The sequence below is a fragment of the Acomys russatus genome, chromosome 17, assembly GCF_903995435.1.
Source record: "Acomys russatus chromosome 17, mAcoRus1.1, whole genome shotgun sequence".
In the NCBI taxonomy this organism is placed as follows: domain Eukaryota; kingdom Metazoa; phylum Chordata; class Mammalia; order Rodentia; family Muridae; genus Acomys; species Acomys russatus.
The window spans coordinates 11,050,464-11,069,769 of NC_067153.1; the positions used below are offsets into that span (position 1 = coordinate 11,050,464).

General features: G+C 38.0%; 1 protein-coding gene across 1 annotated transcript in view; it reads left to right on the forward strand.

The window, feature by feature from the left end:
* Positions 1-19,306, forward strand: part of Pkhd1l1 (PKHD1 like 1) — a 155,035-nt gene that overhangs the window by 73,111 nt on the left and 62,618 nt on the right. Inside the window, exons 38-47 of the mRNA XM_051159545.1 lie at positions 380-1,364; positions 4,948-5,196; positions 6,025-6,178; positions 8,540-8,710; positions 10,023-10,179; positions 10,544-10,700; positions 11,695-11,774; positions 12,351-12,480; positions 13,437-13,566; positions 18,003-18,244. Of these exons, the coding sequence (XP_051015502.1) occupies positions 380-1,364; positions 4,948-5,196; positions 6,025-6,178; positions 8,540-8,710; positions 10,023-10,179; positions 10,544-10,700; positions 11,695-11,774; positions 12,351-12,480; positions 13,437-13,566; positions 18,003-18,244 (2,455 nt within the window). The remainder of the gene's footprint in view (positions 1-379; positions 1,365-4,947; positions 5,197-6,024; positions 6,179-8,539; positions 8,711-10,022; positions 10,180-10,543; positions 10,701-11,694; positions 11,775-12,350; positions 12,481-13,436; positions 13,567-18,002; positions 18,245-19,306) is intronic.

Here is a 19,306-nt window from a genome sequence, read left to right on the forward strand (position 1 = left end):
ATCCATTTTCCTTTGGCATAATACGCTGAAAGCTCGTTCATGTTTCAGTACTTCATTTATTTTTATGGCTGAATAAAGACTTTGTTGTACAGCAAGTCACAGCAAGTCTATTCATTCGCCCAGCTGATGGTTACTCAGTTTTTATACTTTTTGACTAATGTGCATCACTTAGTTATTAACACACTTGCACAACCATGATATTGATTTTATGGTCAGTTTAAGGTATGTTTTCATTCATCAATCCCCCAAATTAATTTTATTAATACAAATTTTTCACAGAATTAACTTTTTAAGATATAATTGATACTAATATAAACATAAAGTGTATATGAGGGTAATATATCAATGTTTTTTATTTCATATTCATTTTTTCTCCCAGGTTACCATTGGCAGCTACCCTTGTGTTGTAGAAGAAAGCAGTGAAAATTCTATTATGTGTCATATTGACCCTCAAAACTCAATGGATGTTGGAGTCGGAGAAATTGTTACTTTGATTGTCTACAACCTGGGCACTGCTATCAACACACTGCCCAGTGAATTTGACAGGCGGTTTGTACTTTTGCCAAACATAGATATGGTGTTGCCAAAAGCAGGGTCAACTACAGGCATGACAAGGGTGACAATACACGGCTCTGGATTCATGGCTTCTTCTGCAGGTGTAGAAGTCTTTATGGGTGAATTCCCATGTAGAGTTCTAACTGTGACCTACACCGCCATTGAATGTGAAACATCTCCTGCTCCCCAGCAGCTTGTTCTTGCAGACCTCCTAATACATGGAGTGCGTGCCCAATGTCAGGGAAACTGTAGCTTTTCCTATTTAGAAAACATTGCTCCCTATGTAACCGGAGTTTTCCCGAACTCCATCGAAGGATCTGTAAATGTTCTTATCGAAGGAGAGGGTTTTGGGACAGTGTTGGAAGAGATTTCTATATTTATTGGAAGTCAACAGTTCAGAGCAATAGATGTTAATGAAAATAATATTACTGTTCTTATGACCCCACTAGCAGCTGGATTTCATTCTCTCGGTGTTGTGGTTGGGTCTAAGGGCTTGGCTCTGGGAAACCTGACTGTCGGTAGCCCTGCCATAGCTTCTGTCTCACCAACCTCTGGAAGCATTGCTGGTGGGACGACACTGACGATCACAGGCAATGGCTTTTCTCCTGGCAACACCACACTTACTGTTGGGGATAACCCTTGTCAAATTACGTCCATCAACTCCAGTGAGGTCTGCTGCACCACCCCAGCTGGGAAAGCTGGTACAGCCAATCTCAAGATCTCTGTCAATGCAGTCATTTACCCACCTTTGTCATATACATATGCCATGGAGGATACGCCATCCCTCAAAAGAATCACCCCAAATAGAGGTATTGCAGTGTCTCTATGCCTTTTTATTGTGTTGATGTCATATTACAGTAATATTCATTGTTACGGCATTATGATATTAAAGAACATAATTCTATGTAGTTCTCCTTAAGCCAATTAATACAATACATGGGATTCAAGTTCCATGCAGACTCTATTTTGTATTACTTTATACATTATCAGCATAAAACTCCAGCTTTGATATAGGAACATACTGTTCATCAACTTGATCTAAATTACAAATGAGAAAGAAATAGATGACTGTCTTAGGAGCAAAATGAGTAGTTTCTGTCATTAATATTGGTGTGGCACAAGAGACGACTGCTAACTTCATGAGTGAGTTATCTTATTAGCGCGATACTTGTGCAGAGTGTTTTATTTCTGTAAACTCCAACAGATGATCGTTGCTATACGACAGGATTCTTTCCAAGGAAGTGGCATGTTCAGGTGGAGATGGCATCTTATCTCTTGCCATGTGCCACGGTTTCTAGTCTTCATGCTATTTGAATGCTAATAATCTGTGTGAAGGACCCTAGAAGAGCAGCTGCAGCATAACAGTCAAGAGGGTCACTGTTTCAGGTTGCTTTCTGTTGCTGACTCAAAGCACATCATGACCCAGAGCAACTTGTGTAGAAATGGGTTTGTTTGGCTTACACATCCTTATCACAGTCCATTACACAAGGAGGCCAAGGTAGGCACTAAGGGCAGGAACCTGAGGCAGACTCTGAAACAGAGGCCGCGGAGGAGCACTTCTTGATGACGTAATGTTCACGGCTTGTTCGACCTGATTTTTTATGCCACCTAAGACTACTTGCACAGCTGTGGCACTTGCCCAGAACTGGTACTGACCCCATCATCAATGGCATTTGTTTCTTGCTTTCATGACCATTCTTTTTTGTCTTCTTAAATATTTTTTACATATGCATTTATATTATTACACATATATAACAAGAAACTACCTACAGCAAGAAGAATCATAAAACATTTAGAAATTGTGTGTGTGTGTATGTGTGTGTGTGTGTGTGTGTGTGTGTGTGTGTGTGTGTGTGTGTCTGTGTGTGTTACATTCATACATTTTGGCTGTTTGTATTTGGCAGCCTTAAAGAAAACATCTTGCCCACACCAACCAAGGACCATATATGATGTGGACCCAGACCCTCTGCTCAGATGTAGTAGACAGGCAGCGCAGTCTCCTTGTGGGTCCCACCTATGGGGAGTAGGGACTACTTCTGACATGGACTCTGGTCACCCAACTTTGATCACTTCCCCCTGACAGGGCAGCTTTGCCAGGCCACAGAGGAAGATGATACTGGTAGTACATATGAGACTTGATAGATAGAGGCCGGATGTTTGGGGAGGAGGGCTCCCCTTTCTGAGGACTAGGGGAGGGAGAGAGAGCATCTGAGAGAGGGAGGGGGACTGAGAGGGGATGAGGGAGGGAGATACATACAATCAGGATGTGAAGAATTCAAACTGCAGAACAAGCAGCTAACTTATATTGCTAATCCCACTATATGGAAATAGCTCTGAGACTGGCTGAGACGTGAATGTGTCGGCATAGACAATGCTTCTTGTTGGCTACAGAACGCCTATGAATTATTATTAGATGCCATTCTTCATATGGTATGAATGAAGTTTACAGAGGTCTTTTTCTCTGCATGTACAAACAGGAGAGAACCAGCCTTAATTGTTCTCATGACCAATTTCCATCACTGTCTTTGAATGTGCCCTCCAGACAACATCCATGATGAATAAGACACTTGTAGAAAGTGAGACCAGGGCTGCCTTATTTAGTGATGAGGCAGGCAATAGATTACACTAAAAACAATGCAGCACTTGAAATGGCAAACAAAATTTTAACCTTTATAAAACAATTTTAGCTTGTATTTGAAAATATTACTAGCATGAACTACTCATTAGTATGCATAAATTTATGGTAATGACTCATAACACTTATGTTGTCATAATGCTTACTTTGTCAGACCATCATATAGTAATTTTCATTATAAGAATTAAATGTAACTGCTTCTTGTAGGCTTTTAATTTGTAATAATCTATACATATTGATATCTATTGATGCAAAATTTAGGAATTTGGGTACTTATTTTAATGCCCTATGGGATTTCCATGTTTAGTGCCCACAATGTACATTTGTTAAAAAAAAAAAAAAAAAAAAAGAATTAGCTAATTATCTGAAGGTGAGATTGCATGCAGAGATAAGCACAGATCTGAACAAGTAAATTCCTGCTGGCCTTGCTTAGAAAGTAATGAACTTTGCTCAATAAACATGAGATTTTGTTAAATAACTTCAACAGAAACAGACTATGAGTGAATTAATGTAATTAAAGACATCTATGACATGATGGGATAACATTGGAAAGCAGGAAGAAAGCTCATGTACAGTACTTGGTCTTACAGAGAATGGTAATATGATATAAAATGATAGTCCATGTGGAAAAGGAAGGGCTCTATAAGGAAGGTAATACTCTTCGTTATCTTGGAGTCTCTTTTCCTGATAATTAAATCAATATAGTATTGACAGGAAAATAGAAAGTATGTTAATATGCATACAGTGATTTTATAATAAAATGAAAACCCAAAGGCAGTTATAAATTTTTATTTTACTGTTATGTGTATAAATGTTTTGCTTACAAGGGTGGGTGTCTGTCACTTGTGGGGCCATTATGAGTCATCATGTGGGTGCTGCAAGTCAAATCCATGAACTCAGGAAGAGCACCCGTGCTCTTAGTCACTAAACCACCGATCCAGACCTGCAAAGAAAGTCAGAGGTGTTTAGAACTTACCAAAATACATGGAGAGATTTTTAAAAAATAAAAGTATTGTTTTATCAAAAATAAAATAAAAGAACAGATAAGATGAAAATTTTGGTTTTGTGTATATTTAACTTAAGGCCTTAACATCATTATTTACTTTTTTAAATCTTTAAATTAGTTTATTTTCCTCTACTATTATACCTAATTCTTTACATATCATGACTTTTTTCTCAAAGTGTAGCTACTGAAAATATTTGAGTAACAGAAAGTATAGCTCATTCTCAAGAATTGCTGTGATCAAAGGAGAAAAGAGCACAAAATACCAAATCTCATGGTCAGAAATCCATAATTGCCAATGTTCCTTTTTTTTCTACTTTCTCTACAAGTCTAAAGTGGTAATATATAAGTTATCATGAACATAAGGGCTGGAAAACAGTGAATATTAAGACAAGTCACTTGTAATGAATATACGATAAGCTAGTATATACTGTAGTAAAAATTGTCTATAACACATCATATGTACTGTTATTTAAATAGCTTTAAAATGCTGAATATTATTTTGGTTTTGGTTTTTCAAGAAGGGGTTTCTCCATGTATCCTTGGCTGTCCTGTACCTTGCTGTGTACACCAGGCTGGTCTCAAACTCAGAGATCCACCTGCCTCTGTCTCTTGAGTACTGGGATTAAAGGCATGCCTGGCTCAACTGGGTATTATTTTATTCACAACAGTAAAGCTATGTATCTTGAAGTGCATATAGAAAAATTAGCATGAACTATGTATTTATATCATTTCCTTTTTTTTTTTTTTTAAGGTCCACCGGGAACTGAAGTTGAAATAACGGGGTCTAACCTTGGATTTGCTATCTTGGATGTTTCAGTGATGATAAAAGATAGTGCATGTAATGTGACCACTGTCAATGACAGTGTGTTACAGTGCATTGTGGGACAGCATGCAGGGGGCATCTTTCCTGTGATGATGCTTCATAAGACAAAAGGCTTTGCCCTCTCCTCTGTTGTATTTGAGTACCCACTTCATATTCAGAATATTTATCCAAGACAAGGTGATCAGATAAATAATTTATATTATTTCAGCACTCATTTAGAAATAATATATTCTTTTGTTTGTTTGTTTGTTTGTTTTTTGAGACAGGATTTCTCTGTGTAGCCTTGGCTGTTTTGGACTTGCTTTGTAAACCACCAGGCTGGCCTCGAACTCATAGCGATCCACCTGCCTTTGCCTCCCAAGTGCTGGGATTAAAGTCGTGTGCACCAATATATTCTTAAAGCCCTGCTATAATTCGTACTTTTTATAAGCATACTTTCTTATAAACATAAAAATATCAAGCTTCATTTGTCCAACAATAACATACTAGAGTATTAATTAATTAATTATTTGAAAATAATAACTTACATTTCTCTTACTGCTGTATCATTTAATTAAAATTTTTCCAATTTTAAATTGTCCAGTTACATGTGGAAATTTTAAAATCATATTTAGAATAACTTGAATATAATTTTTCCATAGGAAACACTGTTTCTAGTTGAAAATTAATGGTTAAAAAAACTCTAAAAAGTATGATGAAAATACTCAAATAGTAATGTTATGTGTATGTTTTGAGTGCTCCGAAATCCTTTGTGACATCTCTTTTAAATTAATTTCAGTGTCTAAAAATACTTGCTTAAGTTACCAGAAGAAACATTTACTCATTGAAGATTTAAAACACAATTTTAAAAAAATATTTGGTGTTATTAATAATATGATAAACTTCAGATCTAAGAAAGTTATGCAAAGTAACTTCCCTTTCCCGTTTTTAACTAAAGCAAATATGTACAGAGGGGGAGTTTTCTGCATATTCACTCAGTTTTCTCCTCTCATTTGCCTTCTTCAGGAAGCTTTGGTGGTGGCCAAACCTTGACTGTGACAGGCACTGGGTTTGATCCGCAGAATTCAACTATATTGGTCTGCGACTCTGAATGTGCAGTGGACAGACTCGTATCTGACTCTACAACACTGGTCTGTGAGGTTCCTCCTAATAACGGTAAGTACTCGAGAAAAAAAGAACACCAGCCTGGGAGAAACGTTGATTGTCAGAAGCTTACGGTCTTTCTTTTCTCAAGTTGTTGAATTCTTTGGAAGTGACTGAGTCAGCACTTAGGATCACTTGACTTCAAGCAACTTGGTCAGAACTCTACTTTCTACCTCTGTAACTCGGAGGACATTAGTTCATGACATCAATTGGTGACTCTTAGTTGAGTATCCAAGTGGAGAACATGTCTTTAGTTCTCGTCAGTTAAGTTAGTTAAAGGATGCTGAGAGAGGAAGAAATAGTCATCTTCATGGAGGAGCTGGTTGTCTAACACTGGATGGCCAACATGAAACATATGCATGAGTAACAGCACACAGACCAATGTTGTATTTAGAAATATGCATGCATGCATATATGATTATAACAAAAATTAATGGAAAAATGATGCCATAAACCTGAAAGAAAGCAAAAAAAAAAAAAAGACATATAGGATGGTTTGGAGGGAAGGGGGTAAAAGGAGAAAATAATGTGTTTATGCTATAGTCTCAAAAAAATAAAAGTTATAAAAAAATTAAAATTAAACTAAAGTTATTTAAAAAGATGAATCGGTGCAATGCTTTTGTGTACAAACCTTGGCAGTCATCAACAGGATCTGAGCCCTAAGCATTTCTTTGGTAAAGGTTTTGAGCTTCTCCCTACCTCAGAGAAGTCATCTATCAAATAACGTTTAGCATAGTGGCATTCTTCATAGACTTATTGCGAGGTTAGCGTGTAGAAGGACGGATACCTGGAACATGATATATGATTGGTATTATTATAACTCCTGTTTCTTTTATCTGGTTGAAAATTAAAACCTGAGCTCCAGGTAATCCTAAATTTCACATTTTGCCACTCCTTTTTTATCCCCAACTAAGTAATTAAACTTCCATTTCAGTTTTTCTGTTAAATGGAGACACTATTCACCCTAGTTTGGTCTGTTGTGAATCTCAACTATCTAGTACTGTGTAAAGATCTTTCATTATAATTTAACAATTTGGACAGGCGTGGTGGCGCACGCCTTTAATCCTAGCACTTGGGAGGCAGAGGCAGGTGGATTGCTGTTGAGTTCAAGGCCAGCCTGGTCTACAAAGTGATTCCAGGACAGCCAAGACTACACAGAGAAACCCTGTTTGAAAAAATAATATAATAATAATAATAATAATAATAATAATAATAATAATAATAATAATAATAATAATAATAATAATAATAATAATTTAACAATTTGGAGGGGCTGTTTGTTTTGTTTTCGGGGATCTTCTTTTTATTTTAATTTATTATAATTTATTCATATTACAATCCAATTCTTATCCCCTCACTTGTATCTCCCTGTTCCCACCCTTCTCCCCTCTTCCCCCCTACTCTCCTCCCCTTGACCTCTGACAGAAGGAGACCTCCTCCCCCACCATATGACCACAGCCTATCAGGTCTCATTCGAATAGCCTGCTTCCCCTTCCTCTGTGTGCCTGCAGGACCTCCCCACCAAGAGGAAGTGATCAAAGTGGGGGTCACCAGAGTTTATGTCAGAGGCAGTCTCCGCTCACCCCACAACCATGAAGAATGAGCTGTTCATTGCCTAGATCTGGACAGGGGGTCTAGACAGTATTTCTTTTAGCCTCAGCTGCCCTAGAACTCACTCTGTAGACCAGACTGGCCTTGAACTCAGAGATCCACCTGCCTCTCCCCAGTGTACCACCGCCACCTGGCAACAAAATTTAAGAAGGTATTTAAATGACATTTAGGATATATATATACATATATATGTTTTATGTGCAAATATTTTAACAAATGATTTTAAAGTTTTGTGAACTTTTTGTTTACTTCATATTTTGATGATGAGTTTAATTTGTCATTTCAACACTAGAGTGTTTATTTTGATTTTAAAAATATGCAGCAGTACTGTTGAAAATTGGCAGGTTGTGAGCCTCAACACTAGCTCCTCTTCTGTTATTTTATGTGGGTTCCTTGTCCTGTTCTAGCTCCTCCCCCTCCTGCTCTGCTGCCTTGCTTCTGTCTCCTTTTCCAGCTCAAAATTTCAATGTTGGACCTCCTACGACTGGAAACCTAAGCTGGCAAGTTTGCAGAATTGTCCACAAGAGAAGTCTGGGTTCCCCCCCGCCCCCACCCTTCCTTTGTTAAAAGTGTATATAGTAATGTATATGGGCTCTGTGATATATTTAGCTGTTGCTAAAGGATTTGGTAGTTCATTTCATACAACCTGTGTGCATTATGAAGTGCTCACCAGAAAATCAAGATTATAATGCAAGTATTTAGAAGGTTTGATCTGGGCCTGATGGCAGAACTCAACTCCATTTGATTCCCCTCTCCTCATAGGCAGGGGACCTGATCAAGCCTGTGGAGTAAGTGTGGTCAATGGGAAAGACTCATCACAGTCCACAACGGTGTTCACATACGTCTTGTCCCTGACTCCACTCATCACTGAAATATCTCCCAGAAGAGGCAGCACTGCGGGGGGCACCAGACTTACAGTCACAGGATCTATATTCAGGTACCATCTTCACCCGAGTGCACATCCACATGCTGCTAGGTGAAAGCCATCACACTTGCTTTCTCCTATGCCTCCAAGTCATCAAGAGCAGTCTTGTATGTCTTCTTCAAGGCTGTCAAATACAGAGAGTCAAAACACTAAGAATGTAACATTTATATAATTCCTGATTGTGTCATGGCTCTTCTTGCTATAGGTAATCTATTGTGTATATATATTAATAATATAAATGTATATGTAAAAAATTATTTTAAAGAACAGTCTTGTAGCATGGTCCTTTCTGTTTGTAAGGCATGATTGAGGTACAACACAGCACTAACAACAGCATTCACTGAATACAGACTCTGTGCTAGGGAACTTCCAGCCCACAGAAGATTCCTTATTTGCCATATAAGGTGTTTTTAGCCCACCTTGTGTTCAGGAGGTTAAAGTGCAAGAGATGCAATGGCTTGCTCCAAATCTAACAATAAGTTCACAAACGTAAATCATTTGTTATGCTTTTCTCATCAGCACATCTCCAGTCACATGTTTCACTGGTTCAAAAGAAGCATCTTTTCCCTCATTAAATCCATTCCTTTGCAACTATCCAGTCTCTCTCTCAGCTCCACTGTTGCAACCAGCTAGGCTCTCTCTCAGCTGCACTGCCATCCTTCAGTAGACAGAGCTGACTCCAAAGCATGGAAGGCTAGTTTAGTTTCTTAAGAGCTGACAATTAGTTACTCTGAGTGTGCATTTCAAGTAGAGATGAAATTCTAAGGCTTCTGACTGTGCTCAAACTATTGCAAATGAAAAATATTATGGGTAATTTGTATAATTTATAAAATACAACTATTTGGAAACTATAAAGAGTCTTGATCCCTTGAACCCAGGCAGCGTTTCCTTTAACACTGGAACACTTGCTGGTTTGTATACCCTGGCTTAACATCTTTCTTATTTTTCCTCAACAAATAGTTTTTTTAAAGATTTATTTATGTACTTCTTTATTTATTTATTATGTATACAGTGCTCTGTCTGCATGTACACCTGCGGTCCAGAAGAGGGCATCAGATCGCATTATAGACGGTTGTGAGCCACCATGTGGTTGCTGGGAATCCAACTCAGGACCTCCAGAAGAGCAGTCAGTGCTCTTAACCTCTGAGCCATCTCTCCAGCCCTAAATAATTTTGAATCTTAATGTGGTGTCAGCCTGCACTTTGATAGACCATACAGCATTCATTACCACTGCTTTTACTGTAACACATGAATGCAAGGCTTTTAATATGTGAAGCAGAAGTTTAAGATAAGCACATACGGTTAACATTTTCTTCCTTTACAGTGAAAACACACAGGATGTTCATGTCTCCATAGCCAATGAAAAGTGTGATGTCCAGTATTCCAACAAGACACGTATCATCTGCGTGACAAGTGCCCATGCTCCTTCAGGGTGGGCTCCAGTCCATGTCACCATCAAAAATATCGGCAAGGCCAAACTGGTAATGACAGCTGGGTATAATAGCCATGGCAATGGAAATCTAACACCCTGGAGGTGTGCTCGTTGCTAGTGGATATCTTATTTGAATGTCTCCAACAGATAATTGAACTATGTCTGTTTTGAAACCTAAGCAGTGTGTATATTTTGTTGTTTGTTGTTTGTGTTTTATTTGATATTTTAATTATTCTGTCTGGAATAATTAATAATGGAATTTAACTGTTATTGCAATGAAATAATTGGTTCATCTGTAACATCTTTAAGTTGAGTTCCGTTTCATTACTTAGGTAAATGTATCCTGTTTCAGATTTTTTTTTTTTCCTTTGATAAATTCTCTGAATGTTATGGCTTCTCACACTCTGTGGCAGGAGAATGCTGACTTCCTATATGTTGATGTTTGGTCTTCCAACTCTTCATGGGGAGGAAACCCCCCACCAGAGGAAGGATCACTTGCAGTTATTACAAAAGGACAGACAGTTCTGCTGGACCAAAGTACCCCTATTCTGAAGATGCTACTTATTCAAGGTAAGTTTGTGAAATTCTGTATATTAGACTCTGCTGGTTGTTTCTATGAAGTTAATTTAACCAAAAGTCATGATTAGGAGACTTCCTCTTTTCACTCTGCTTTTAGAATCTGTGATTTTGATATTATTTAGTGTTATGCCTGTGGAATTCTTTAAACTTTGGTTCATGAAACTTTTTTCCAGTGATAGTAGTGGAGGGTGGTGACCATCTAGATGTACTCACACCTAATTGGTTAAAAATAACAGCATTACCCATGTCAGAAATAGTGAAGTAGTTGGTCCCAGGGGCTACAAAATTATAGCAGTTTGCTCAAGTCCATCCTAAACAACCCCTGACTGCCCTAGACGCTGACTGCAAGTCTCTCCTTTGCCCATGAAGCTGCTTCTGACCTGTGTTCTCTCTGCTTCTTCATAGTCTGTATCAATTATAAAAATGAAATAATCACAGCAGTTACAATTATGCGTAAAAGTAACATTATACAGTAATAAGAAAACGCTTGGAGCTTTTGTGCAAAAAAAAAAAAACTTTGGCAAAATGGTCTTAAGTGCTTCAAGCCTTCTGTAATTTTATGATTTTTTTTTTTTTTTTTTTTTTAGCGTCTGCAGTTATAAAATGTTTATTACTTGATGTTAGTAGATAATTGGGTCATAGGGAAAGTTGCACTGTCTTCAAATTGACATCAGTCTTACAACAAGGCATCTTAGTATATTTTTAATGATGCTGTCGCTGTGGCCCAAAATAGTCAAAATTTTAGAGCTAAATGCTTTTTAAGGTGAGAGTAAATGTGGATGTTATAATTGTTTCTACAAAGATGACTTTGTCTTCGTTCTCAATTTGTATTTTGAAGCCCTGTTTTATAAAATTAATCTGTGTTGTTGCACTGTTTATTGATAATTAAAATAACAAATGGTTATTTGAAAGCCGTTTGCCCTAGAGTTTCTTTTGTCGTCAGCTCTTCGGGTCCTGTGACATGTTAACATTATGTGGCTTGTAGGTGGGACTCTGATATTTGATGAAGCTGATATTGAACTCCAGGCAGAAAATATCCTAATCACAGATGGGGGTGTTCTTCAGGTACAGAAAACAGTATCTTTTTTTTTTTATTGTTTAAAATATTATGTGTAAAAAAATAGTTAATTCTACCAAATTTTCGTGAGGTTGTCTTTATTTAGATTGGTTTAATTACTGTGACAACATTGCAGGAGGTTTATTCTCAGAATATTCCTGCATTTTAATAGAAAGAGAAAACTGCCATGGGTCAAACAGTGTGTTGCCTAAAGGTGAGTTGTTGTATATTGACTTATTAGAAAAGTCAAGCTTTAGGGCTTGAGAGAACTAACAAGATGACACAAGAAAAAATGGACATCATCTGAGGAACACTGGAGGTCTTCCTCTAGTTTCCTCATGTAGAACCATCTGCTTTAATACATGACTGCATCCTTTTTATATTGATGTTTTCCATGTGACAATAGCACACACATGAGCCTACACACATATGAAAACACAAACACACACAAAAAATTAAGGCTTACATTGTGAAAGAAAGATATGAATGCCTGGATAATTCTCAATGGGGAAGAAAACAAAAAAAAAATTTTACATAATTAAAACTGTGAACTGAGAGTCTTAGTGTTCTATGAATTCTTTCAGATTGGGACAGAAGCGTCCCCATTTCAACACCAGGCTGTCATTACTCTGCATGGACATCTTAGATCTCCTGAGCTCCCTGTATATGGAGCTAAAACATTGGCTGTAAGAGAGGGTACACTGGATCTGCACGGTAAGCCGGAGGCACTCTGTAATAAGCTTGCCAGGCTTCTGTCTTTGGATAGTGTCTGTTCCCCCATTTCTTTCTGAGTCCACCCCTTAGTCTAGAAAGCTACGCGTACAAGGAAGACTCAGAACCAAGGGCATGCTTTCCCTCCAGGCCATCCCCTAGCCTTCTTATAGCCATTTCTATGGATGGTCAAACACTCTTACCTTATGGACTTTATGTGCTCATTACTCTGTCTGAGAAGGCACTAATTTCGGAATTAAAAGATGGTAATGTTCTGATTTTTACTTTGGAAACCAGGATATTTCTAAAATATGAAAGTAAATGTATATTTGTACTTTCCTACAGCATTAGCTCAGGAAATTGTCATCAAGCAATGCGGATTGATCATTTTTGAGGTACCAGGATGACATTGCTTAAACATGAGCTGAGTCATTTTTACACTGATGTCTTCCATATGGTGATAACCATAGTCTTTTGTGTCTTTTGTGAATGTAGAATACTATAAACAGAAATACTGTGACCATAGATGTCCCACATGGTATTAAATATACACTTACTATGATCTCTTAGAAATTTAAGTACATGATTTATCTGTAGATTATCAGTTTAAGCAGTTTATACCAACAGTGATAATATGATCACAGATTATACTCAGTTTCTATAAAGAAGATCTTCACAAACAGAACACATTGTTGCAGAAGCACAATTTACTAATTTTATAGATGCATAATTATTATACTGGCATGTCGCTATAAACCCAGCTGTTAATTTTCTGAAGCAAGAATTTCTCATCTTAAAAAAAAAGAAAAAAGAATTTCTCATCTTTCTTTTTTGAGATAAGTGGTGAAATCCTAAGGCAAAATAAGTCTTCATCAAGTTGACTTAACTCAAATGCAGAAAGCGCTTAGTAACCCAGAAAACATATCTGAAGAAATGTTCAGTTTGTATGTGGCTTCCAGGTCTGCCTGTTCCTGTCGTCTGGACTCGCTTGGCTCAAACTGCAAATACAGGAGAATGGACCATAACTGTACAACAACCAGTGACATGGAAGGCGGGAGACACCATTGTGATTGCTAGCACAGGACACCGGTATCTAATGATGATTTATTTGGGATACAAAAAAAAAAAATTTTAATCTATGTAAAAGAAGAATGATGGTAATTCCTCAAACCATTTTATTCTAACTCAATGCATATGGTAAAGAACCATAAGCGAGCTAGGTGGAGGTGGTACACACATTATTTAATCCCAGCACTCATAACTCAGAGGTAGAGGTATGAAGATCTCTGGGAGTTCATGGCCAGCCTGTAGCCTGTGGCTAGAGCTGCAGAGAAAAACTCTGTCTCAACAAACAAAGGAAACAAACAAACAAAAACATAAACAGCCAAATACATGTGGGTCAGATGTTAGCCTCTGTCTGACCACCAGTGTGTTGAGCTTTCAGTGACTGAATTTGTTATAAGAACAGGAATAAATCTGAACCATAGTTAAGCAACATGTAGCAATAAAATACTTTATTTTACATGGTTAGGCAGTCTTAGGTGAGATTTCACGGGAAAATAGCGTTCTGTTACTGAAAGTCGTTTGAAAAACGTCTGACTTGGTGTTAAACACATTCATGAAACCAAAACAGTAAATGAGCTTCTTTGGCTGGGGTCACCAGAGGACATGGCTGAGCAGCAGGCAGAACTCCACTATTTTCCAGATTTGGCCGTGTTTCCTAGGGAGCAAAACTGGAGGCAGTGATAGAGTAAAGAAGAAAAGACATCCCGTACACAATGAGAGAGCTGGCAGAAGCTTCCAAATGCCTGACACGGCACAGCTGTGCCCCCTAACTTCCATTTAGTTACATATTCAAGCAAGTATAAAGTGAAAATATAGCAGAGCCGCACCGAGAATATGAGGGAGCAGGGACGAGAGGAGCTTTGGTGGAACTCAATGTTCAGATTACAGACACTAAGATTGCGTGTGGTATGGGAGGATACAAGGGATGGGATAAACATTGAGATGTAACAAGAATAAATTAATAAAAAAAAGAAAAAAAAAGAAAAAAAATAAAATAAAATAAATGCTAGAACAATAATATGCAAAACAATATAATGCCAGCATTAAAACTACATATAGACCAATAAAATAGACCAATTACTCCAAAAAAAAAAAAAAAAAGATTGCGTGTGGTTATGTTTATCAGGAAATGAAGAGTAATTATGACAAGAGACAGATCTTCCAAGCCCGTGACTGAGTTTAAAAATTAAAGTGCAAGATGCCACTTTTCAAGTTAAAGATAGGCCTGCAGATGTTAGGAAGAGATAAATATATACTTACAAACGTGTCTTTGTGAGTGCCTACTTATTATTCCCCCTGCCCTTAGAACGAAATTTAAATCATAGAATGACAAAATAAAATTTTAAAAAACGGAGGACAGTCATAGGGCCCACGAATAGAGTAGGAAATCCTTTCTATGTGGAATAAAAGAGCAACTTTTACAATTTAGAATAGAGCTGGCTTTAGGTAACATGAATTAGGGCTAGAGAGATAGCTTAGCTCTTAAAAACTAAGATTAGTTTTTAACATCAAGAAATATGAATTAAAGGGTTTCCCATCTAATCTAATTTGCTATTCGTAGGTGAATCCAATCTGAGCATTTTCAAACCAGGGTTAAGAGAAGGACTTTTCTGTAACATTGATTAAAGAAGAGGAGGTGGGGCTGGAGAGATGGCTCTGTGGTTAAGAGCACTGACTGTTATTCCAGAGGTCCTGAGATCAATTCCCAGCAACCACATGGTGGCTCACAACCATCTATAATGGGATCTCATGCCCCCTTCTGGCCTGCAGTTGTACAAGCAGGCAGAGAACTGTATACATAATAAATAAATCTTTAAAAAAAAAAAAGAAGAAGAAGAAGAGGAGGAGGAGGAGGAGGTAGTAAATTTGGGAAGTGGAAGGGGGAGGGGCTAACCAGATATGGGAGGGATATAAGAGAAAGAGGGGGATAGAAATTATGTAATTATTTCTAAGTAAATATTTAAAAATTAAAATTTTAATGCTAGAAAAAGAAAATATCTTTTTTTTAATTTATTTTATTTATTGCATATGAGTGCTTTTTATCTGCAGAAGAGGGCATCAGATCACGTTATAGATGGCTGTGAGCCACCACGTGGTTGCTGGGAATTGAACTCAGGACCTCTGGAAGAGCAGGCGGCGCTCTTAACCACTGAGCCATCTCTCCAGTCCAAGAAAATGTCTTTTAGTGGGGCTTGGCCTGTGTCCACTCCTAGCAGTACCACTTACCATGGCCATGACTCAGTCTGTCTTGGCTCCAGCAGATTTTCAACTCTATCCCTTCCTACCTCACAGACCTACTGTGAAGATGCAGTGAGATAATTGGCCCAATAACGAACTGTGCTTCCAGGAAAGTGCTTCGTAGGCATGAGATGTCACTAAAGGATAAGGGGAAATGTGTTTAGGTTCCTGTGACATTAAAAATACCATCTAGAACGTTCTGGGGTCGCAGCTCGGCTGGTAGGGTGCTTACCTGGCATGCATTGGAGCCCCAGTCAGCTTCCGGCTGGAGCACCACATAAGCTGGGGCATGGTGGTGCGTGCCTGTAAAGCCAGCACTCAACAGGTAGACGCAGGAGGAACAGAAGCTTAAGAGCATCCTCAGCTGCATAGTGAGTTTGAGATAAAGCTGGGATATATAAACACCTTTTTAAAAAACAAACAAAAAAAAAAAACCCTATTTTCTTCTAAAGAAGTTTCTATTGCCTCTTGATCTAAGACAGTGCAAGCACAGCCTAAACTGCTTCCGCATACCACCTGTGAGATCTTGGCTTACTCACTCTTATACACCTTGAAGTCTCCACCTCTCCCAGGTCCTTTCCTGCAGCTCCTCCCATGGCCCCTTAGGGATTCTAGGTTCCATGCCACCTACTGTCGTGGAATGTAAGTTTGTTTTCTATCCTCTAATTTCCTTTATCATTATTCTTTTTTTTTTTTTAAAGGACTTAAGCCGTTCAAAATTTCCATGTCCATTTCATGGCAAGTGTCCATCTTCCCCTTGTAACACTCCAGAGTGTAATGTTTTACTTCAACAAAGTACTGGCAGTGGCCTGCCACTGACCTGACAGTGGCCGGACCGTGACCTGCCACTGACCTGACAGTGACCGGACCGTGACCTGCCACTGACCTGACAGTGACCTGACAGTGACCTGCCAGAGCCCCATGTCCCTCTCTTCCTATGCATCAAATCCCTTCGGCTCTGAGCTTGAACTTCTGCTCCATCGGCTTTTCCTGCTTTCAGTTTCACTTAGGTTCTCCTATCTGGATACTTTGGCATCTTTCCAGTTTTGGTTAAGTGCTCAGCAGGCAAAATAACTCAACGAGCCCCTTCCTGCAGAGGACAGGACAGAGAAATAAGTAGGACAGAGGCCTGCAGTCTGGTTGCTCTGAGTCCAGCTGGGAAGTATGCAGGCTGTAGCAAAGTCTAGAATGGAGGAGAAAAAGAAGAGGAAGTTCACTTTTAATCTTGTTTGTATACGACATCAGTGTTTTATCCAGTTTTTTAAAATAAGAAAGAAACAAAGGAGAACAAAGAACTAAAGAAAACAGAATCATCTCTCCTAGACCTACCTGTTGGCAGGACCAATCACACTTTGTAGAAACTATAAAATATTGTCAGCACACTAGAAAGTGAGATAACCCCTACATTTTTTAAGGGCTAAATATATGAATGTGTACATCATATTTTTTACATCAGACTCAGGGCCCAAGTAAAATTAGAAAAACTCACTTACTGTGGCTGGAATTTTGGATATATTAGAGAATATAATAATAACAGCAGTTGAATGATTTCTCTACTTCGAAACTTCTTGTGACTTTCCTTTGTAATACTCTTTGCCATGATTGATACATTACTGCGGGAAGCCGCCATATGTGTCTTATGGGATGCTTAGAAACTTCTCTGGCCTCTCTTCACTGGATGCCAGTAGCTCAGCCTTTCCCACCAATGCTGTTTTTAGTCATTGCTGGAGCACGAAGTCACCGTCATTTATTGATTTACATTCAGAATTTTAGATGCACCAAGACAGGAAAGATGTTTTCTTCAAGGCTGTGAAATACAAATAGCCAAAACACTAAGAATGTAACATTTATATAATTCCTGATTGTATCATGGTTCTTCTTCCCATAAGTAGGCTATTGTATTTATGTGTAATAATAGAAATGTATATGTAAATATAATTAATTAATTAATTAATTTTAAAAGAGCCTCTGAGGGGGAAAAAGAACCTCTGAGGATGGTACTTAAAGCTATAGATGATTATTTTTCACACTCTGAACAAATCAACCACTCGGGTTTGAAATGAATCATAAAACTTACTCTAAGTAGAAAACACTTTTCTCAAATATCTATTCAGCATATGCCGTGACATTTTTTTCTAAAGCACCTAATTTTATGACTGTATTTCATAAATACAGCAAATGGATACGTTAACTTTTAATATATTTTTCTTAAAATTTTACAGACACAGCCAAGGAGAGAATGAGAAACGGACCATTGCATCGGTGTCAGCTGACAGATTGAGCATTACACTAACCAGGCCACTAAACTACACACACCTAGGAATTACCATCACACTCCCCGATGGAACTGTGTTTGAAGCAAGGGCAGAGGTTGGAATTCTTACAAGAAATATCTTAATAAGAGGCTCTGATAATGTGGAATGGAATGACAAAATTCCAGCATGCCCCGACGGATTTAACACAGGTACTCTTAGCAGCCGTCATGTGCCTGACGGTGGCCATGCTAGCTTTTCAAACAATGTGGGTTTATTTGAAGTGTATTGTTTTATTTTCAACTTTAAAATATATGTACATAGTAAGCACGGGGATTTGGAAACACTGATGGCTTGGCATCATTTGCAATAGAATGAGAAAAGTGATCAGAGCTGATACCAAAGTGGAAGAAATTAGCATGCTTGGAACTCATTAATAAAATCCTTTTCCTAGTCTTCTGATTTCTTATTCTGTGTTTCTATTCTTTAGGGTCATTTATTATGCAACCTTGATAACTATGGTTTCACATGTCACCCAGAAGCTAAATCATTTAGATTTACCAAGGAAATGTAGAATACAGTATCTGATGTTTTATTTAGCAAATCTTTAATAATGCTTTTCATCTTTTTCAAGGATTTTTCAACCATGTGAGAATAGTTTCATTGTAGATAGATACTGTGGTGAATAGTTCAATGGTGGCAGGATAGAAAGTGGGTTTATGAGAAGATGAAGAGATATGTGTGTAAATATACAGATCTATAACTTTCAAGGTGGACTAGGGCAGCTTCAATGCCTTTGAAATTTTGGTTCAAAGCATTCTTTACAGGAGGTTCTGTTCTATACACTGCAGGGCATTTTGGAGCATGCCTGACCTGTAATAATTAAATATTAGTAACATTTCTATTATTGTACCAATCAAAAATGGTTTCCAGGTGTTGGAGAAGTATTTTCCGGACGCAAAAGTGTCCCTAGTTACAAGCCACAGGACTATATATACTATGCGCCATTAGCAGCAAGCCTAAAGTATCTATGATTTTCAATGACAAAAGGGCACTTTATATTCGTGCTCCATCTGTCTAGTCTAATATGGGTCAACAGGAGGTCCTATTCGTTATAATCATTTGAGAATTCAGACTGACGTAGGCTTTGTCTCGATATGGGTTTTCATAATCTGAACCAAAGATCAGATGGCTAGAGAGTCAAGCCACCAGCTAACTGCTTAGGTTCTGAAGTGATGTCTATTGCTTCTGTTTGTGTGCCATTGGCCAGAAAT